This window comes from Leucoraja erinacea, chromosome 8 (assembly GCF_028641065.1).
Source record: "Leucoraja erinacea ecotype New England chromosome 8, Leri_hhj_1, whole genome shotgun sequence".
Taxonomy (NCBI): domain Eukaryota; kingdom Metazoa; phylum Chordata; class Chondrichthyes; order Rajiformes; family Rajidae; genus Leucoraja; species Leucoraja erinaceus.
The window spans coordinates 21,031,497-21,054,678 of NC_073384.1; the positions used below are offsets into that span (position 1 = coordinate 21,031,497).

General features: G+C 43.5%; 1 protein-coding gene across 1 annotated transcript in view; it reads right to left on the reverse strand.

The window, feature by feature from the left end:
* vta1 (vesicle (multivesicular body) trafficking 1) overlaps positions 1-23,182 on the reverse strand; it is a 172,257-nt gene that overhangs the window by 31,644 nt on the left and 117,431 nt on the right. Inside the window, exons 5-6 of the mRNA XM_055639171.1 lie at positions 17,819-17,927; positions 10,777-10,968 (exon numbers count right to left, since the gene is read on the reverse strand). Coding sequence (XP_055495146.1) covers positions 10,777-10,968; positions 17,819-17,927 — 301 coding nt within the window. The remainder of the gene's footprint in view (positions 1-10,776; positions 10,969-17,818; positions 17,928-23,182) is intronic.

Below are 23,182 nucleotides of genomic sequence, written 5' to 3' on the forward strand. Positions count from 1 at the left end.
TCTGCTGGTGACAATAATTTATATTAAGTTAAAACATAACTGAATGATATTGGAAATGTCCAGGCGATGAAAAGTTGCTATATCACAGCTTGTCTTTTTACTGACCCCATCAATAGGGCAGAATTTTAGAGCTGCACAGCTCTATGATCTTTTACACCTCAATAAGGTCACCCCCCAGCCTCCTAGGCTTCAAAGAAAAATGTCCCAGCCTATCTAACCTCACCCTATAATTCAATTTCGCAAGCCAAGGTTATGTCCTGGAGAATCTCTTTTGTATCCTTTCCAACTTAATTACATCCTTCCCTCAGTTGGGCGACTATAACCCACCAGCGTGATCTCACCAATGACCCGTACAGCTGTATCATGAAGTCCCAACTTTATATACTCAATACCCGTCCTAATAAAGGCAAGTGTGTCAAAAGCCTTCTTCACCACACTGTCCACCGGATAGCAAGACAGAGAAAGGAGAGTCAGTAGATGTTGTTTACTTAAGGGCCTTTCCCACTTGGGTGTCATTTGCGCATCACGCGTCGTGACGCGTAAATTATGTCACGTAAATGATGCGCAATTGACGTCCAAGTGGGACAGGCCCTTTAGATTTTCAGAGAGCCTTTGATAAGATGCCACACGTTAGGCTACTTAGGAAGATGTGAGCCCATGGTATCAAGGGGCAGATACTACCATGGATAGCAGGTTAGCTGGATGGCAGAAGACAAAGAGTGGCAATAAAGGGGGCTTTTACTGGTTGACTGTGCCTGTGACTAGTGGAGCTACTCTTTATGTTGTTTATAAATGATTTGGACGAGGGGATTGAAGGCTTTGGTTACGGATGATACGAAAATGAGTAGAGGGGCAGGTAGTGTAGAAAAAGCAGGGACTCTGCACAAGGACTTGGACAGGTTGGGAGAGTGGGCAGAGAAGTGGCAGATAGAATATTGTGTACCAAAGTGTGGAGTCATGCATTTTGGAAGAAGGAATAAAGGCATAGATTATTTTCTAAATGGGGTGAAAATCCAGAAATCGGAGGTGCAAAGGGACTTGCGAGAGCTGGTGCAGGATTCCCAAAAAGTTAATCTGCAAGTCGAATCGGTAGTAAAGAAAGCAAACTCAATGCTAGTATTTATTTCAAGAGGGCTTGTATACAAAAACAGTGATGTAATGTTGAGGTTCAATAAGGCGCTGGTAAGGCCGTATTTAGAATATTATGAGCAATTTTGGACACCATGTCTGAGGAAGGATGTGCTGAGGAGGTTTACACGAATGATCCCAGGAATTAGTACATTAACATTAATGAGTACATTAATGATAAGAACTTGACGACACTGGGCCTGTACTTGCTGATGTTTAGAAGATGGGGGGGGGGGGGACCCCATTAAAACATACAGAATAGTGAAAGGCTTGGATAGAGTGGATGTGGAGAGGATGCTTCCATTAGTGGGAGAGTCTACAACTAGAGGTCAGCCTCAGACTTAAAGGATGTTCTTTCAGAAAGTTGATTAGGAGAAATTTCTTTAGTCAGAGGGTGGTGAATCCGTGGAATTCTTTGCCACAGAAGGCTGTAGAGGCTGAATCAGCGAATATTTTTAAGGCAGAGGCAGATAAGATTCTAGATTAGTGAAGGTGTCAGAGGTTATGGGGATAAGGCAGGAGAATGGGGTTAGAAGGGAGAGATAGAACAGCCATGATTGAATGGCAGAGTAGACTTGATGGGCCGAATGGCATTCTTCTACTATTCCGTATGACTACAAATTTAGGGAACCATGCACCTTTAGTCTCAGATTTCTGTGTTTTGCTACATTTTCCAGGGTTCTAACATTACTGTGCAAAGTCTGGTTTGATATACCAAAGTGCAACACAACGCCTAACACTTGTCAGGGTTAAATTCCATTTATTATTCCTTGGCATACCTTCCCATTTGATTTAGAACTTGTTGTAAAATTAGCTATCTTTCCTCTTTGATAACTGTACCACCAATTTTGGTGTCATCTGCTAATTTAATAATGTTTTCACATTGTCATCCAAACCGCTAATGTAGATAACAAACAGCAGTGGACGTACTATACTGGATGGGTGGCTCGTTTAAGAATGCTTGCTGCATTTTCTCAAATACAAATTTCTCAGAATGCATAATGTACTTTATGCCCACTCAGCAGAAAAGTTGCAATGTCGTATTACTCTCAGCTGAACACAATATTGCAAAGTGCAGACACAAGCCACATTGTCTGAATGGATGACCTACTCCAAGAAATATGACTATTTTATAATAGCAGTCAACTTTGTACAGCAAATTGCGAGCTTTCTTCACATGGTTAACACAACATATAGCAGCGTATGTGAGGGGAGAGGGGAAAACAGTGCAGTCCATTCCTCTATTCTGAGTCAGCCTATTTCAAATTATTGATGATTAAGCATGTTATGTAGTGCTCAATTTTCAATTTGCTGTGTGTGTACCCATACTCACTTCAAACTAACCAGGGAAAAGCAAAAGTTTGCATTCTCAGCAGATCATATCAGGCATATAACCAATTTAAACAAAGGCAGAATGAAGTAAAAGCTAGAGTAAACTCTCAGTCCCATTTCTGATAATACAGTTGATTGCTGGCAGATGGCAAGAATTACATCATAGATTTTCAAACTGGGATCCCCTGATGTGAGCGGGAATTAAAGAAATTTGCTGACTTGAAACTAAGTTGCCCACATGGTGCACCTTTAACCCTCATAGAAGGTTACACCCACTAAACGTTGCCTGCAACTGATAGTTTTGTATGTGTATCCATTATTAACTTTGTTTGAATGCATCTTGTGTGGACCTCGCTACTTCTGTTTCCTTTAGTTTAACAATGCATATTCCCTGCAACTATTTTTTTCCTTGTTAGCTGGTCATGTTTCCTTTGAAACTAGGATAGATGGGTCAGAGTTGTCTTTAATTCAAAGGGAGGAGTGTTAAGGCCCTGTCCCTCTTAGGCTATTTTTAGGCGACTGCCATTGCCATAGCAGGTCGCTGAAAAACCGGTGATTGGATCCCCTTCGACATAAAATTTTGAAATAGAATCATTACTTTAACAACAAAAAAAAAGTCAGCACCAGCGACAACCTATGTCACATGGCGAAAATGTACATTAAACCTGGCGACAACCTACGTTAACTTGGCGACAACTATGACAGCACCTACGTCAGGAGAAGTCAAACTACGCTCATTGGCGTCAAACCCACTGTCGCCGACTGTCTCCGAAAATTTGTCAACATGTTGAAAATCCAGTGGCGACCAGAAAGACACTACGACTCTTTGGGCGACTGAGGAGACTACTCACGACCATACAGGCGACGACTCGGCGACAGCCTAGTCGCCTGTAGTCGCCTAAAAAATAGCCTAAGTGGGATAGGCCCTTAACTTTTGTAGCTAATATAGCGATGATTCTTTATAGCACTTTTGGTTTTCCAGTCTGATGATCCTAGATACATATCCTTGCTGTACTTTAACTTGTACAAGCGTACCTGTTGTACTTATGTGTGGCATAATTGTACTTAGGTATAGTGTGGTTTGACTGGATAGCATGCAAACAAAGCTTTTCATTGTATCGCTGTACACATGTCGATAAAAAACCAATACCAATACACAGGCAAAGTTTGGGCTGCTTATTGCTGTACCAGGAACCTGGGAGGAATGCTCATCCTTTGCCAGCAGTGAATTCCCCTCTGCTCAGCATGCAGAGGCTCAATGAAGTAACATGGCTGCTCAGCTCAGCACAGCAGTGGAGCTCAGAGCTGCAGTCGGGTCAAAATGGAGAGTGCAGGCCATTGCTGGAGACATTGCCGGCTGCTCCAAGGATCCCTTGCTCTCAGTCATTACCCGCTGTTAGATGAGATGGAAGCCACCATCTCCTCCTCTGTCTGCTTGGCTGCACAAAATCACACCTATGATAATCTCTAAGCTTGTTACCACAGAAAAAAAACATTTGGGGCTGGGAAGAGCTGGGCAGCAACTTCCATCACATACAACTACAGGTCATGACAGAGACCACAGGATCCAGCTGGTCCTTCAACACATAGAGCAACTATACTGAATACAACCTTGAGAACCACATCTCAATGATGTGCAACTCCATTGTTTGCCTCAGCCCACACAACTTCAGTACTCTCACATGTAGACACTGCACACGGAGCCACGGGAGTTGCATTGCTACAGTCAGCACAGCTTCCTGATGGCCACAGCAGCAAGGAGGGCAGCATAGACCATCACACAAACAGCACCTCATATTCCGTTTGGGGAGTCTGCATCCTGGGGGCATGAACATCGAATTCTCCCAATTTTGTTAGTCCTTGCTGTTTCCTTCCCTTCCTCAGTCCCCCTGCTGTCTCCTCCCATCCCCCAGCCTCGGGCTCCTCCTCCTTTTTCCTTTCTTGTCCCCGCCCCCGATCAGTCTGAAGAAGGGTTTCGGCCCGAAACGTTGCCTATTTCCTTCGCACCATAGATGCTGCTGCACCCGCTGTGTTTCTCCAGCTTTTTTGTGTATCACACAAACCAACCTCCCTTCCATTGACTCCATTTACACCTTATGCTGCCTCCGTCAGATTCAAGGACAGTTTCTTCCCAGCTGTTATCAGGCAACTAAACCATCCTACCAACAACTAGAGAGTGTCCTGAGCTACTATCTTCCTCATTGGAGATGCTCGAACTATCTTTGATCAGATTCTTCAGGACTTTATCTTCCACTGAACATTATTCACGTTAATCTCTTCATCATGTATTTGTACACGCTGGCAAACTCGATTGTAATTATGTATTGTCTTTCCGTTGACTGGTTAGCACACAACAAAAACTTTACACTGTATCTCGGTACATATAACAATAAACTAACCTCAATCAGGAGTTGAGTTCTCAGCAGAGGTCGCAACAGATTATCAATGCAACACTGGGCAGGACAAGGTTTGCTCCATATTTCTTACTGTAATGATTCCTTCTAGTACTGATTTGATCAGCACTCGCACACTTGTGAATGCATTTTGTGCAGCAATAAGGTACCAGAGTAATAAAATCATAATAGGTAGATAAAAATGCTGGAGAAACTCAGCGGGTGCGGCAGCATCTATGGAGCGAAGGAAATAGGCAAGGTTTCGAGCCGAACCCCTTCGTCAGACTGATGTAGAGTGGGGGGGGGGGGGGAAGAAGAGTAATAAAATTATAATATTCTGTAATGCAGAAGAATGGGATTTGATCAGGTCAAAGTATACTGAGAAGCCATCCATGTAATCCCATAATTTTGCCCACTTCCCAAATATACATATTCACACGTACAATGTTCAAAGCAGGGAGCCATTCAGCCCGTTGAGACAATGTCAGTAAACCGCAAACCAACTAGTCCCACTCTCCTACCTTCACTCCATAGTCTTATTAATCTTTTCCTTTCAGATATATTTTCAGGTTTTTTGTGAAAGTCACAATTGTATCTGCCTCCTCACTGCCACTGGCAGTGCATTCCAGATCCAACCCACTCGTGTAACCAACATTTTTGGCACATCACTTCGGTTCTTTTGCCAGTCACCTTCAATTTATATTCCCTAGATCTTGACCGCTCCACCAATGGAAACTTTTATCTCTATTTAGTGATTACACTTCATGATTTTAAATACCTCTATCAAACCTCTGCTTAGTCTCCTGCATTCCAAGAAAACAACCCCACCTTATTTTCAGATAACTAATGTTCCTCATACCATTTATGACACCAATTCCATTTGTTTTTAAATAGTTGTTGATCGCACCTAATTTCCATGTTAAAGTCCTAAATTGAGGCAAAGCTAATTTTAATGCTGTTATAAAGGAACTTGCAAAAGCTGAGCAAAAAACAAAGTGCTGGAGGAATTCAGCAGGTCAGGCTGCATCTGTGGAGAGAATGAATAAATGACGTTACAGGTCTGGTCCTTCTTCGGACTGATGGAATTGGGGGGAGAAAGCTGGAAAAGGGAGGTTCGGACAAAACTTGGCAAGTAATCGGTGCAAGAGAGTGGGGGGTGTGCAAGAGAGAGTGGGGGGGGTGCACGAGAGAGAGTGGCGGGGGGAAAAAGAGAAAGTGGGGGGGGGGGGGGCGGTGATCGAGAGCGGGTGGAGAGGGCAGAAAGCGCGGGGTGAGTGGCAGAGAGAGTGGGGGGAAATAGCGAGGGTAGAAAAGAGGGGGGAGAGAGTCATGGTGAAAGAGAGTCAGAGGGAAAGAAGGTGGGAGAACAAGCGAGAGGGAGAGGATCATGGCTGTATTGTAACAGCTGTTTGCAGAGACATTGATGGAGGTCATTCCTCCTCTCAGCTGCAGATGGCACAGAACTCAGGAAATCCAAGAGCAATTGGAAGTCAGTATATATTTTGTTTTCATTTCAAAGTATTCAACCAGAAAGATAAATTCCAAACTCAACCGAAAATTTGTTTTCTGTCCCGGGGGAATTTGAAGTCAGCGTTGTAAGGAATTAAAATCCTTCCCTTCTTAGCGGTTCCCACCCTGCTAAAGCTGGCTTTTCTTTCTTGGGAATGGAATGTTTCTCATATTATGAACGTCAGCACCAGACAATTCCAAACTATGTCATCCTCGACAACTTGTGAGTGCGAGATACAGAATAAACCACCCCGTGTACTGTCCACCAATAGATCCAACCTCAGTGGACATCAGCTCCAAGTGGAGCCTAGCATAGAAACATAGAAAATAGGTGCAGGAGCAGGCTATTGGGCCCTTCGAGCCTGCACCACCATTCAATATGATCATGGCTGATCATCCAACTCAGTATCCTGTACCTGCCTTCTCTCCATACCCCCTGATCCCTTTAGCCACACGGGAAGAGTTAGTATTAACCGTGTTCAAATAAGAAAATGCTGTTACTCTTTTTGCCTCAACCGCAGACATTATCTCCAAACATAGCAAAACTATCAGACGGGAGCTTGGACGTAGGTTGGGACCAGGGGGGGGGGATAGGGTGGTCGAGGTAAGTGGAAATTATTTCAGTGGGGCAGAGGCGGACAGAAACAATGGGTCTGCCATCTTGTCACTAAGCACTTACATCTTGACTATAACTTGACGCATCTTTTTCCATGTGTCCGGATTCTTTCCACTAATACCTGGCTCTACTCTGAGGACCACCTTCCTCCCTGTCCCCACCCTCACCCAGTCAGTTTGACAGCACCGTGGTCAACTGGCTCATTTTCTCAGTGACAACAAATCCCTCCACACCAATGCTATATGCAGATGATCTGAAGTCTCCTTGCTTCTTCGTGTAAGAGATATGCAGTCAGACTCCCATTCAGCATGATGAACTGAAACTTTATTTTCATAAATTATGCCTGACCTGCTGAGTACAATCAGCATCCTCTGCTTTGATCTCACATTTCCAGCATCTGCACAATGTTTGTTTCTCCAGTCTGCATCACATGGTGAGAAGATAGAACAAATAAGTACAGCACCGGAGCAGGCTCTTTGACTGACAATGTTTTGTGTTGAACAGGATGACAAGATAAAGTAATCTCATCTGCCTGTACATGATCCATATCCCTCCATTCCCTGCATAACCATATGCCTATCTAAAGGGCCTGTCCCACTTGGGCGAGAGTTTAGAAGAGTGTCTTTGACCTTCAAACTCGCAGCATGGTCAACACGTGGTCGTAGGAGGTCCTATGAGGTAGCTGGAACTCTCCTTCATGCTCGAGGGAAGTTCCCGAATAGTCGTGGCCTCAGCTAGGTTGCGGAAAATTTTTCAGCATGTTGAAAAATTTTCCACAAGTAAAATTTGGTCGGCATGGGTCTTTTGAACTTGTAGTGCAGTGGAGTGGGGTCGCTATTTAGTTACAGGCAATCGAGGGCAGCCATAGGCAATCTCCTTCGCTGACTGGGCATTTTGATTGGCTCATTGGAGTTTCAGGACCCAGGAAGACCTACCGGTAGGTAAAATGCCCGCTAAACTCTATTAAACTTCTTAAAAGTGTCTCCACTCCTTCCCCCCCCACCCTTCTCTCCCCTCCCCCCCCGCTCTCTAAAGGACTTATCGTTACTGTGCAGCCGTTCAGATAGCGCTTTCCCTGACCCCTGCCTTCGCGACGTGTGTGTGTGTGCATGTGTGGGGTGTGTATGGCGTGTGTGTGTGCGCGCGCGGTTGGTCGATGCAGCTCGCGGTTTCAACGCGGACGGGTCGATCCAGCTCGCGGTTTCAATGCGTACGGTTGATCTAGATCAAAGCTTTCCAGGCAAGTGCTCTCGAGCTGGAAGGTCGAGGACACTTGTTTTAACTCACCAATTAGGTCACCCAAGTGGGACAGGCCCTTAAAAGCTGCTTAAACGCCACTATTGTATCTATCTCCATCACCACCCCTGGCAGTGTGTTCCAGACGCCCATTACCCTCTATGCTAAAAATTTGCCCCGCACAACTTCTTTAAACTTTGATTTTGCCCCTTTCACATGAAAACTATGGCCTCGAGTCTTAGCCATTTCCACCCTGTTCGCTTTCCCATTTTCATCCATGTTGTTCTATTATTTTCAGAACATCTTTAAGAGAATCTTAGGGATAGGATTCACATATTTGAAATGGAATGTGCTGATTTGCGACAGTTAGCATGTAGTCCAATGAGTCTGCAGCAGATCATATCTTCCAAACTTAACAGTTTTTATGAGAAGGTGACAAGGGTGATTGATGAAGGAATGGCAGTAGATGTGGTCTACATGGACTTTAGTGAGGTATTTGACACAATTCCTCATGGTATGCTGAAACACAAGTTAATGATGCATGGAACCCACCGTGACTTAGTAACTAGCAAGATAATTATCAAGAAAACAGAAAAAATTAATATAAAAATAGTGTAGTGATGGAAGGGTGTTATTTTGGCTGGAGGTCTGTGCCAGTGATGTTCCACAGGGATCTGCCCTGGCACCTCTGCTGTTTGTTATATAAATAAATGATCTGGATTAAAACATAGATGGGCTGGTAAGTAAATTTGCTGACGACACAAACATTGATGGTATTGAGAACAGTGAAGAAGGCTGTCGCAAGATATAGTAGGACACAGATTATTTGCAGATGTCGGCGGAGAAATGGCGGATGGCGTTTAATCATTGTAAATGCAAGGTATTATATTTTCGGAGATCAAATGCATACAGTCTGTGGCAGGCTCCCTTAACAGCATTGATGTACGAAAGGATCCTGGGGTCCAAGTCCATAGCTCCTTGACAGTAGAAACCCAACTGGTAAAGTAGTACAGAAGGCATATGGTATGCAGCCTTCATCAGTCAGGCCACTGAGTGTAAAAGTCAGAAAGGCATGATGCAACTTTATTCAACTTTGTACAGGAGTTCTAGTTATTCCATTACAAGAAGGATGTGCAGGCTTTGCAAATAATGCAGAGGTTTACGAGGATGCTGCTTAGATTAGAGGCATAAACTATAAGAAAAGATTAGAGAAATTTTAACTGTTTTCTCTGAAGTGTCGGAGGCTGTGGGGAACCCCAATAGAGGTCTATAATTTTGAGAGGCATAGATAGAGTACATGGTCAGAATCTTTTGCCCAGGATTGAAATGTTAAATATTCGGTGACATTGCTTTAAAGTGAGATGGAGAACGTTTAACGGAGATTTGCAAGACAAGTTTTGTTTTTACACAAAGTGGTAGGTGCCTGGAAGGAGCTGCCAGTTGTTAAAGCGGAAGCAAATACAATAGTGGCATTTAAGTATTTTAGATAGGCACATGAACATGCAGCAAAAGTAGGTTTGTGAATCATGTAGAGGCAAAAGGAAGAGTTTAATTTGACATCAAGATCTGCACAGATCTACAACAATATATTCTTAGCCGACTGGCATCCATGGGGATTGAGAGGTGCCAGTTTCATGAATATGATGGTTGAGGGAGCAATTTTCTTAAAAATATGACAGTACATCATATACCAGCGTTCTGTGTATAAACCTTTGAATGAACTGCCAGACTATATGTAATTTCCATACCCTTTTAAATTACTTTTGCACTGTAATTCTATATTAAAACTAACCAGTATTAATGGAAGAATAAATCAAGTGAATAACTGCATCGTATGAAGTGCTAAATCTTCCAAGAATATTTTGCTGCAAATCATCCATCAACTGCAGTTTCCTTATTTATAAACTTAAATGACTTTGTCTTTTCACTTTTATTTTGCATATTCGAAATAAAAATTGCTTTTAGAGAATTTTACTACCTTTCTCAATATTCTTAGAAATGTTTGTGAGTTTCGTGAGAATTCCAGTTGCATAAATACAGAAGTGGAGTAAAGAGCAAAAATAAGTGTGTAGAATATAGCGTTAAAACATTGATAGAAACATAGAAATTAGGTGCAGGAGTAGGCCATTCGGCCCTTCGAGCATGAACCGTCATTCAATATGATCATGGCTGATCATCCAACTCAGTATCCCGTACCTGCCTTCTCTCCATACCCCCTGATCCCCTTAGCCACAAGGGCCACATCTAACTCCCTCTTAAATATAGCCAATGAACTGGCCTCAAGTACCCTCTGTGGCAGAGAGTTCCAGAGATTCACCACTCACTGTGTGAAAAAAAATGATAGGAAGCTTTAAATAAACACTTGATAGCACCAGGTTGCACAGCTCGTGGGTGAGGTTTTGCATTACTGGACCCCACAACTTCCCGTTCAAGAAAATCATAGATAGCCACAGTTTCCAGTTGCATAAATACAGGCCGGTCGAGAGTGAGCATCCTTGTATCTGCACCAGATGCTACTTGCTCCTTTTAAGGGTTCATTCTCTGCATCACATTGTACCATACCTGAGGTGCTGGGCACTTCAGCTGGAGTATTGGCTGGAGCGTGAGCACCAGGAGGAATTTGAATGGTAGAGAAGTTTGACGGAGGGTGATCAGCAGTTGGAGTCTGAATGTTGGAGAGGTCAGATGATGGCATGTCTGCAACAAGATTATTGGAGTCAGAAGACTGTGGAAGAGAGACATCGTCCTCGTTCTCTGCAAATAAATAATGCATTTGGTTAACAATCATTTCAATACAAGAGAGTTCTTAAATTATTTTTAATTATTATGCTACCTAGATCTAGTTGGTCTAATATGCATTAAGGATAGCAACTGGTCACAGGTCCTCCTCCCATGGAGGGGAGATATAGCAAAGTGCCATTCAGACATTGGAACTTGAGCCACTATTAGTTTTCACAGCAGTCTAATTTGTTTCCCTGTATGTGCTCCAATGCAAGATCAATAACTTGAAAAGTTAACACTGTTTCACACTCCATGGATGCTGGATGACAAGCTGAATATGTTCAGCATTTTTAAATTTCAGATTTCCAGTATCTGCAGAAATGAATGGTCAACTCCTGTTCCATAATTTATCTCCCCTGTGACTGTGTAATTCTTCCTGTTTAAAAACACATTTTATTTAATTCGACCCAAAATGGTCTGTTTTTAAATTGACTGAGATAACAGAAGGGAGGTGTAAGGTGTGGCATGGTCTCAACTGGACACAGTACCATTGTGGCACTATCAACAACTGCCAGCCTGGTTTATTATTCAACCCCACAGTTATAGGAAGTCAAGGAACCAGAGCCAATATTGGCTTCAAAGATATATTCTCTGAGAACTTAAAAACAAACTAAAATAAATCCAAAACACTGGAAATTGACAGAAGGCAAATAATCCATTTTACATGTTGGTCACAATGGCTGTACTTATGGAATTCATTCTTCAAAATACCAACTCCAATACTCCAATACTAATCACTAATGAAGATTTGCATTTGTCCTTCGATGTAAAAAAAACATAAAAAGCTACATATAAAGTTTAAATCAATTATCTCATTAATGTGCAAATATTCTTAAATGCAGGTATCTACAATTTTTTAAATGTTGTTCAAGAAGGTAAGTCTTTCTAGTAATAAATCAAATTCCTTATCCTTCTCTAAGCTTTGTTTTTTTAATACCCTTTAAATATAGTAATGCACTGGTATTGGAACGTGTTTATTTCCGTCACATGTACCAAGATGCAGTTGGAGAAATGAGGTACAGCAGATACTGGTTTATACCAAAGATAGACATAAATGCTGGAGTAACTCAGCGGGTCAGGCATCTCAGGAGAAAAAGGATGGGTGATGTTTCGGGTCGGAATCCTTCTGCAGACTGGAAGTGGGGGGGGGGGGGGGAGGTGGTATCTTACTACTGCTAGGAGGAGAAGAGTGTTTGTAGAGGGAAATTGGTTGGGTTTTTGTTCGAGGAAGAAGCGACGGGCTTAAGGCCATCCTGGTGGGGGACAGAGGTGTAGAGGGACTGAATGTCCATGGTAAAGATGAGTGAATGGGGGCCTGGAAACCAAAGGTTGTTAAAGAGTTAAAAGAAGGGCATGCGAGGTGTCCTGGACGAAGATGGGAAGGGGTTAGGCAAAGGGGGATAGGATAGAATCGATGTAGATTTGGTGGTACATGCCTTCAAGATTTTGTACCTTCTCCCCAATAGGAGAGGGGGGAGAGAATGTTGCCTTGGTGGCTGTAATGGGACGAAGAAGCAAAAAAAGAGGATTTCTGCATAAGATTTTGTTTACTCTCAACAGAAGTAACATTTTGTTTATACTTGTTTTCCCAATTCCAATCTCAGTATGGTGCACTCCAGAAACTCCTCCTGTGGGGCTACATATGATTGCCATATGCAATTCCCCAGGGGTTCAAAATCATGATGCCTTATCATCCTTCAATGCAAACATGATGACTCGAGAGACCCAATTTGCCATAAGCAGACAAATAAACAGAGTCAAAATAAAACGAATCCAGTAAATAAGCATCATGCTGACTCTCAAAACAGAGAAGTCAACGAGAAAAAATTAATAGAGCTGGCAAAAAGATTGTGTGGACAAGGTGAAACTATTTCCACTGGTTTTAGGAATGTTGATCAGAATATACGGGTGTAATTGCAGAACAGTGAAAGCGAAGGTGAGAGGAAAATTTTATGGAAATATAGCAAGTAAGGTTGTTGTACGTAGTTGTCTAAGAGTGCAATGTTAATATGGGGTTTGGAAAGTTACTTTAAAAATGTCACTTAAGGATGTCTAAAGAATGGTCATTAAATAGTTCTGTCAGAAATGCCCAAGTTGCACGGCCAGCTTGGAAAATAGAAGGTGCACAGGAATAATTGGCCTGCTGTGCTGCATACGGTTCATCTGCCACAGACTTACACTTGAGGTATTTAGAGATCTGGGACCTCATGGCAAAGCTATCTGCACATTCTTGGGAAAATGCAGCTCATAATTTGTCAAATGTCAGTAACAGCTGCTCAAAAGGATGTCCTGCAGAAAGTTCCCAACGTGTAAACAAGAGGACTCAGAATATATATTAATGAGAGAGGTTATACAGCTCCAGATACCCTGCTTCAATGCAGACTCTCCCATTCCATTTTACTTATTCATTAATTTCCTCTACTTGCTAATGGAAAAGGCGACATGACTTGCAGGCAATGCCTTCAAACAACTGAGTTCTTGTAGTGGCTATAAAGTCAAAGAGAGTTAGAAAGTCTTTTGGAAATACTTTGTGAGCAGACATCATTAGCATTTGGTATTTGTCTCTGCCCTTCTCATGTTGTAACGGACTGTTTCTCTGCAGTTGACACAATTTATAACAATATGCCAAAATCAGTAACTTATTATGAGACAACGTATCAGAGAAGGATTCAAATAATATCTTAATCAGCTCCATCAGCCATCATTATTTTGAAACAAAAACAGAAAATGGTGTGGGCACTCAACAGGCCAGGAAACAGCTTGTACAGACTTGTACAGACACAGAGTTGGACATTGGAAATTTGCTTTTTGTTCTTTTCATTGCTTGTAAATATTGATTGTAATGTCCAATTGTTTGATAATTTCGATTTTGTTACTATTAATGTCTTTACTTGTTCCGAATAAATAAAATAAATAAATAAATAAATAAATAAATAAAAACAGCGATGACAGAGAAAAAAAGTTATTTCAGTTCTATAATGGAGGAGGTTAATTGAATCACCAGTATGACATTGGATCCGTCCTTGTTATCATATATCAGTAATTGGGAGCTTGCTGTGCAGATTTTGGCTGCCATATTTTCTGCACTGTCACAATGACTACATACATTTCAAAAAGTACTTAATTGGCAGTTAACTGCTATGAGATATCCTGATGTTCTAAAATGTATTTAATTGTGTTATGTAATTTGGCACATTCCCAAAATTTAGCAAAGGTTGTGAAGCAGGGAATTCCATTCGCATGGTTTCCAATGCAGCTCTATGAAGGGACTGTTTTGGTTTGTGATGTTCCAATAACATTGAAGTATATTTGAGTTTCAGCACAAGATTTATTACACTTCACTTTTCCAACCATCCCAAAGTTTCCCCCTGAAGCTGGCAGAATGCTTCTTGTACCAGATATTTTTACAGATGTGCGGATTCACTTGAAGTGAAACTGTGCCCCAGCAAATATAAGCTTTGCACAGACTGATGACAGAAATCAAATGAAAAATGTTGCAGCTGCCGGAACTCTGAAACATAAATCAAAATCATTGCTAACACTACGGAGATCCACCACCATTTGTGGAGGGATATACAGTGATGAGTTCTGATCAAATGGTCAGTGGCCTAAAACATTAACTCTTTCTCAGTCCAAAATGCTGCCTGACACAAGCTCTTTCTGACATTTATTGCATTTACTTGCAGAATGCAGATTCTTTTAATGAACAATCTCACAAATTAGCATAAATCTTGGCTGAAAATGGAGGCCATATTTTTTTGTTTAACAAAGCCAAAATGTTGCCATTAAAAAACCTCAAATCAGCATCAAGGTAACCCATTAATTGCCTCTCTATTGCCACAAGATATGTAATACATTCATACACACCCTAATTTCTTGTTTATAGTTTCCATTTAATTTAGCCATTTGCTCCATCTAATAATTTTGCATGCATTCAATGACTGCCTCAGCAAGAAGCCACACAGGGTGTACGATCCAGCAGTCTTTCTTGTCATGATGTGCAGCAAAATAGAAAATTAGTAAACGTGGTTTCTCAATTTTAGGTGATCTGTAACAAACCCCCTCCTTCCCCTTTCGTCCCACACTCCTCCCTATCTTCTCCCCCATGTCCCTCCTGGACTCGCACCTATTTCTCGGATCTCCCTCTCCCTACATACCTTACTTGGGCTTCACATTTCACAACTCCTCAATCCTTCTGTCTCAAACTTTCTGTTTTTCATCTCTGGCCTTTGTCCAACTGTCTACCGATCATCCCCCACCTTGGTCTATTCCAGCCAGTTCCTCAGGTATGAAGACAGGATGTTCATGTCTTCAGAGAGGCCCTCTTCTGCTGCTTCCCAGGATGGCTTACTGAGTAGGATGGCCTGGTCATCAGCATAGCCATACTTCTTTGACTGGGTTGCAGGCAGGTCATGGATGTAGATGTTGAACAGCATTGGTGCCAGCACTGAGCCCTGTGGGACGCCGTTCTTAAGTTTCCTCACCCTGCTGCATTTCCCGTTGCTGGTGTATAGCCTGAAGCTCAGCATCTCCATGATGAAGCTTGTCTGGGATGGTTTCCAGAAGCTTCATGTGTAGTCCACGCAGCCAGACAGTATCATATGCAGCTGTGAGGTCCAAGAAGACCTCACAGCTGCATGTGAGGTCCAAGAAGACAGCGCCTGCCTTCTCCCCAGCCTGGAAGCTGTCCTCTATGTCTTGGCACAGGAGGGACACCTGGTCTGCCGTTGACCTACCGCTTTGGAAGCCAGCCTGTTCTTTAGCCAGCTGGGGGTCGATCACTGGATTGAGACGTGTGTGGAGGAGACGTTCCAGGAGCTTGTATGGAACACACAGCAGTGAGATGGGTCGGTATCCCTTGGGGTCATCGCTAGGCTTGTTTGGCTTCGGCAGAGCAATCACCTTGGCATGGTGCCAGATCTTTGGCTGCTTCAGGCAGCGGAAGCACGTGGAGAGGAAGGAGCTTATTCATGGTCTGCCACGCCTGTCGGCTGGAGTGTGTGAAATCAATTGATTCCACTGTCTCCATCCATCTTTGCCTGTGTTTCTCATTTAGTCTGCAGATCAGGTCGTTCGCTACTTTGTCCCTGACTTCGCTGGTTTGTGATTTAGTGTGGGCGCGAATTAGGTCTTCACATTCGTCATCCCAGCAGGGAACATAGACTTTACGTACACCGCGGGCGGGGGATGTTCTTCTTGGCGACGGCCAGCAGCATCTTGCAGTATTAGTCGTAGGCGTTGTTCAGGTTGGTGGGGCGTGGGTGTGAGAGGCCAACGGCTGCCTTATTCACTTGTTGTGTGAAGCCTACCCAGTTTGCTTTCTGGAAGATCCACCTCTTGACGTCTTTCCCTTCCACGGGCTGGACCAGAGATGAAATGGTTATGGGCGATGGGTAGATGATGGAATGGTTATGAGCGATGAGGAGCTCAGCATGGGTAAGACAACATCTTCAATGTTCCACCTCAACAACGGGGAAGCGAACTGCGAGATGAACGTCATGATGGATTACGCCCGTTTACGGTGCCAACCTGTCCCCACCTACCTTGGTGTTAAGCTCGACAGAACGCTGTCATTCAAACAACACCTGGAAGGCGCCAAGGCAAAGACAAGCGCCCGTGCCGCACTGACACGCCGCCTAGCCAGCACCACATGGGGAGCCACGACGAAGACACTGCGCATGTCCACAGTGGCCCTGGTGTTGTCAGCCGCCGAGTACTGCGCCCCGGTTTGGTGCCATAGCCCTCATGCCAAGAAGCTGGATGCTGCCCTCAACAACGTCCAGCGGACTGTCTCCGGATGACTACGAGCCACCCCAGTAAACCAAATGCCCGTCCTCGCTGGCATTGCCCCAGCCAACATCAGACGAGAAGCAACCACGCTGGCCCTCTCTCTCGAGAGGCACAAGCCAGTGAATCCCACCTCCTCCATCAGATCGACACAGAGACACCACGACGAGTGCGCCTCAAGTCACGGCACCCCTTTGCCACGCAAGCCCAAGAGCTGCTCTGCACAACACCGGCTGATGCTGCTAAGGCCGCCTGGGTCAAGACGAGATGGAGAGACCAATGGAAGTCAGGGAAACCATCTAGGCTACACCAGTACATCAATTACCCCATGGACGTCCCTGGCCAGTACCTGCCCCGAAAGCAGTGGACAACTCTCAACCTCTTGAGGACACGCATCAGACGTAATGGAGTTGTGATGAAGAGGTGGGACCTCGTGGATGGTGCCTCATGCGAGTGTGGGGACCCAACACAGACAGTGGAGCACATAGTCACCAGTTGCCCCAAACACCGGCCACCGAATGGTGAACGAGGTCTGATTGACCTGGACGATGACACGTTGGCCTGGCTCGCCTCAACGGAGCTGCAGGTCTAAAAGAGATACGACAGAAGAAGAAGAAGTCTCTTCCAGCTTTCTTTCCACCCCCTGCAATCAGTCTGAAGAAGAGTCCCGACTCCTATCCATGTCTTCCAGGAATACTGCCTGACCCACTGAGTTACTTCAGCACTGTCTTTTTTTAATTAGTCATCCTCATATTGCCTTTCCCAGAGATGCCAATCCATGCAAACTCACTGTGCAGGAAATGCTGATGGATTTGCTATACCCGTAATGCAGAATCTATGGGGGGTTAAGCAGTTGCAATGATGAGAACTCTGTGTAGCTGATATTCATGAAGAGCCCAATTTACTTCAGTATTTTGTGGCAAGAATAAAATAAATACTTCATCTTTTTGCATACATGCAGTTCAAGTGATACCAGTTAAATTCTGCGTTGTTTTAGTGTCTACTTGTACTGAAGTACCAAAAAACTGATACTTACCAAATTCTGTTTCCATCCCCAGTGGTCCTGAACTGGGAGTTTCACCATTTTTCAAGCAGTTGTGGATATAGGCTGCTTTCCACTTTGCATATTTCCTATGTTGAATGTTCTAATATAGAGGGTAAAAACAATAATTAAATCATTCATACGTTGGTAATCAAAAAATTGTTACAACAAAATTAAAGGAACAAGACCTCAACAACTTAATCATACAACTTATGGGTGGCACGGAGGTGCAGCGGTAGAGTTGCAGCCTTACAGCACTTGTAGCGCCAGAGACCCGGGTTCGATCCTGACTACGGGTGTTGTCTGTATGGAGTTTGTATGTTCTCCCCGTGACCACGTGGGTTTTCTCCCGAGATCTTCGATTTCTTCCCACAGTCAAAAGACGTACAGGTATGTAGGTAAATAGGCTTGGTATACGTGTAAATTGTCCCTAGTGTGGGTAGGATAGTGTTAATGTGCAGGGATTACTGGTCGGTGTGGATTTAGTGGGCCGAAGATTCCGCACTGTATCTCTAAACTAAACTAAACTTCCAATCCCATTCAAAGCAATTTTTATAATCTTGTTTATTTTTTCAAAAGTCTTTACACTGAACATGTACAACTGCCAGATCCAAACTCTGAACACAATATTACTCATATATTAATAGACCAGGATTAAATCTGCGGCAGGGAATTACTGCCGCATTACTTAATGCATTAGTCACTATATAACTTTCTTGCCAACCCTTCAGAACAAAACCAAATAAGTTGAAGCATAACAAGCATAATACCTGCAACGTATCCACTTAGAACTGTTTATTTTATATGTTAGCATTGGGTAATAAGGCTCAGGGGCATTGAAACAAACTTAAAGCTGGATTTGGGCAGGGAACACAAAATCAGAATCTAAATGCGCTGGAAACAAAATAATTAACACCAGAACAAGAGTGAAGTGATTTCATAACATCAGTCTGATAACACCCCAGTGGTCTGTTCATAATTCTCACAACGTCCTCCTGTAGCCTTTCAGATTCAGTCAAGATTACGTGGGTAGTTTACTTCAGTTTTAGCATGTTCCTTTCAGTATTTTAGTCATCCTGCAAGGCAAATGAGGCTACAAAAAGAGTTTGTCATTGCACTGTTCATCACAGGTACTGACCTCTCCATAATGAAGGGATCAATAGAAAATGCTACATCAAAAATTCAGCTAATATCATTAGTGACCCACACCATCTTGGTCAAGTTGTCATCTAACTGCTACCATTGGGAAGATGGCACAGGAACCCGATAACCATTACGTTCAAGTTGAAGAGTAGCCCCTTCTCATCAACTATCAGACTATTAAACCACCCTTCCCAATCCTAACCCTACCTCTGCACTGAACAATGTACTTCATGTTTTACTATTATTGTCTGCTTACCTAGTTGGCGGCGCGACTCACCCGTTGCAGCGGCCCCTACAGCCTGTCTGTCTTTTGTTATTTTTTGTCTAGTTCAATGTAGTGTTGGTGGTTTTTTTAAATACTAGTTTACTAGTTTTAAATGTGTATATGTGGGGGGGTGGGGGAAACCGTTTAAAATCTCTTCCCTGTCCGGGAGACCCGACCTTTTCCCTGTCGGGTCTCCGTTGTCGTTGGGGCCTAGCACCGTGGAGCAGCCACCAACCTGAACGACCCGGGGGCTCGGGAGACTGCGGAGCTGCGGACTACTCATCATCGTGGGGCTGGCCGGCCTCGGAGCGTGGGGAGCGGTGGTGACTCGCTGCTGCGACTCGACTCCTGGGGTTCGGAGGCTCCAGCAACGCAGCCGCAGGTCCGGTGGACTGGGACATCGGGAGCTCGCGGGTCTGGGGTCGAGAGACCGCTTCCCGGAGCTCCCGCAACGCGACTTCTCCAGCCCGTGTCGCGGGGTTGGTACGACCTGGAGCGGGGACGTACATCGCCCGGCACGGCTTAATGGCCGTGGGACATTCCAGCGCCCGCAGGGGGCTCCAACTTTGTGACTTTTAGACCAGGAGCGGGGCCGTAAATCACCCGGCACGGCCTAAAATGACCGTGGGACTTATCATCGCCCGCCTGGGACTTGGATATCGGGAGAGACATGGAGAACAGGGGAGAGAAAAGACTTTGCATTCCATCACAGTGGGTCCACTGTGATGGATGTTTGTGTGAATTAAATTGTGTGAATTAAATTGTGCTCACTGAAGCTCAAATGACAATAAATTGTATTGTATTGTATTGTATTGTATTGTATTGTATTGTATAACAGTTGATATTTAGATACAAGAAATTGCAGATGCTGGTTTACTAAAAAAGAGACAAAGTTCTAGTGTAACAGCTCCTCTGGAGAACATGGATAGGTGGTGTTTCGGATTGGTATCCTTCCTCAGCACTTTGTGTCTCTATAACTATTATTTTTTTGTATCGTTGTTTATTGCACATTTATTTGCTATATTATTGGATTCAATTTGCTCATAAAGCTGCAGCATGTAAGCATTTCATTGTTTCGAACCCAATCCATATGACAATGAAAACACTTCTAAATGAATGATGTAAAACCTCCGCATGTTGTGGGTAACTATAGGGAATTGGTGCATTTGACAGCCAAGAAGTATAACGTTACTTGATCTGCAAATTGCACTGATACGAAAAGGACCAAAACTGTCACAGTTAAACTAAACTAAAGAACAAGATATTAAATGAAATGGGCATTCATTTTAAAAATTGGATAGAAAAGTGGTGGCAGAGAGATTTAGGGAAAGCTATGCAGAAGGCTGATGGCACAATCATGTGATTAAGTGAAATGGGGAATCATAAAAACCAGTAACAGATGGAGGATTAAATAAAGGTACAGAGATCAGTTGAGTAAAGCTACATGGGGAGTTGAGCATGAGGTTTTGTATTCAGAATTTGAAGCACTCTAGAGTGGACGAGCAACTTAAGTGGACGAGCAACTTAAGGTTAGAGAGCACATTGCTGATTGACACAAAGTATTGGAGTAACTCAGCGGATCTTCCTTGGTTATCTGTTGCCGACCCTACTTTGTTCTGGCCTTTTCTTACCTCCAGTTCCCGCCCCTCCACTTTCAACCTGAATAAGGGTCTAGACCTGAAATGTCAACTCATCCTTTTTTCCCCCAGAGATGCTGCCTGACCAGCTGAGTTACTCCACACGCTGTCATCTTTGGTATAAACCAGCATCTGCAGTTCATTTCTACACGTTGCCGATTGTACCTGATGCGCGATATTTACATGCAGAAATTTGGTTGAGCTGAAGCTTATTCATGGTGGAGGATCAGAGGTCAGTTAGGACGGTCTTTTAGATGTGGCACAGAAATGACATCTTTCCAATATGCTTGGCAACTAGAATTGCACATAGTACTCCAAGTGTGGTTTAACCGACGACTTGTACAGCTGCATCACATTGCTGCAATTTTATCCTCAATACCTTTCCCAATGAAGGCAAATGTGCCAAATGCCTTCTTCACCACTCTGCCCACCTGACTTGGCATTTTCAAAGAACCATGCATCTGTACTTGCAGAATTCTGCAACACTCTCTCGGGCTCTACCAAAGTGCACACCTCAAATTTCATTTCTTATTCTTGGCCTATCATCCCAACTGATCTAGATCCTTCCTCAGTATACACGAAATCACCAATTTTAGTGTAATTTATAAATTTACTAAAAAACACTTACATTGCTATCCAAATCGTTAATGTATGTAAGAATCACAGTGGACCAGCAACCAGCAACGACCCCTGTGGCACTCCACTGGTCATAGATCTCCAGTCAAAAGAACAACCCTCGGCCACTACTTATTTACTCCTTCCCTCGAGCCATTTTGAATACTATTGGCAGGTTCACCTTTGAGTCCATATGCACTAGCCTTCCAAACAAACCCCATTGTGTGAACTAGGATGCCCTCACATTGTATAGCACAGTTGGTGAGGCCGATGTGAGCCATGTCGCTGTAAAACAGAACATCCAGCACCCGGAATTGGTGAAGTGATTCAGTGACAATCAGAAGGCCAGAATTGGATGGTTTCTGAGGCCAATACAGAGAAAGGGGCAAGACATTGAAGATTTGGAAAAAAATCGACTTGAGCAAACATGGGGGTAACAAATGAATGAGATAGAGCAAGTTTACACATGATCGGGAGAGTGGGGGTGTGAATGGGACTGCATATTTAGACATGGACATCAGTGCTTTGGCTGAATACAAGTTAATTACAAGCAGAACAAGAGAGGCTGCCTAAAGTGTGCTGGAATAATCATGTCTGGAGGCTGCAAAGGTATGATTAATATTTTGGCGGTAGACGTGTGCCACAAGGATAGACTCGGGTGATCTCACAAAGATTGACGGCAATGGTCTTAGAGATGTGGCTCAGATGAACAGAAATTCACAAGTATTTCTTCAGGAATGTAGAAAACCATGTTCCTTATCAATTTGCTTCTGCTGCCCCACCAAAGCCAGAGCAATATCGCTCGTTCATCTACACCCATTGCATGTTCTTTTCCATGCACCATCTGTTGTGAAAATCCAAAATGGTCTGGTTATGATTTTCTTTCAGCTGTACAACTGGAAAATGTTACAATGAAAGGTTTTGATTCTAGGATTAAATACAATATAGTCTTTTTGTTTGCATTTAACACAAAGCAGTTCTTTGTTGAACATGCTTTCACCAATCATGCTGCTTGAGGCTTTATTGCAAGAGGACATTTACTTGGAAATAGCCCAGAAAACAATAAGCTGCATCAGTCTAATGCCAACTTTGTCTTTGCAAAAAAAGTGTCATCAGCTGAAGCAGCAACATCTATCTACACGTTTTGAATCAGAGAACCTCTTACAATTGAAATGCCCATGAGATGAAAGAAGGCTTATCTAAAGGATAGTAACTGTTCAAACTCACATACCATGCAACTATCATATAACTGTTTTTTTTTCAGGTTTGCATCAGTTAGTTGGATGTAAGTGGGTATTAAGTTGGTACATTGTCCTTCCGTGGGTTTTCCCTGAGCCCCAGTTTCCTTTGATATGTCAAACACATTTTGCGTGGTAGGTTAACTGGTACCCAGTGCTCCCAGTGTACGGGTGTGGCAAGAAAATTATGAGGGGGTTGGGTTTTGATGGTAAGGCAAGAGGCCAAGTAGAATTACTGTAGATGGGTATGAAGGCCAGTGCAGAACCTATGCTCATACTATAGGGCCTGTCCCACTGTACGAGGTAATTCAAGGGTTCTCCCGAGTTTCCCCCGATTCGAACTCGGAGAATTACGGTAATAGCCGCTCGTAGGTACTCGGGGCTCTCGTGGATATTTTTCAACATGTTGAAAAAACGTAACGAGCTTACCGCGTTTCCCGAGTACCTGGCGTTAGCGTTA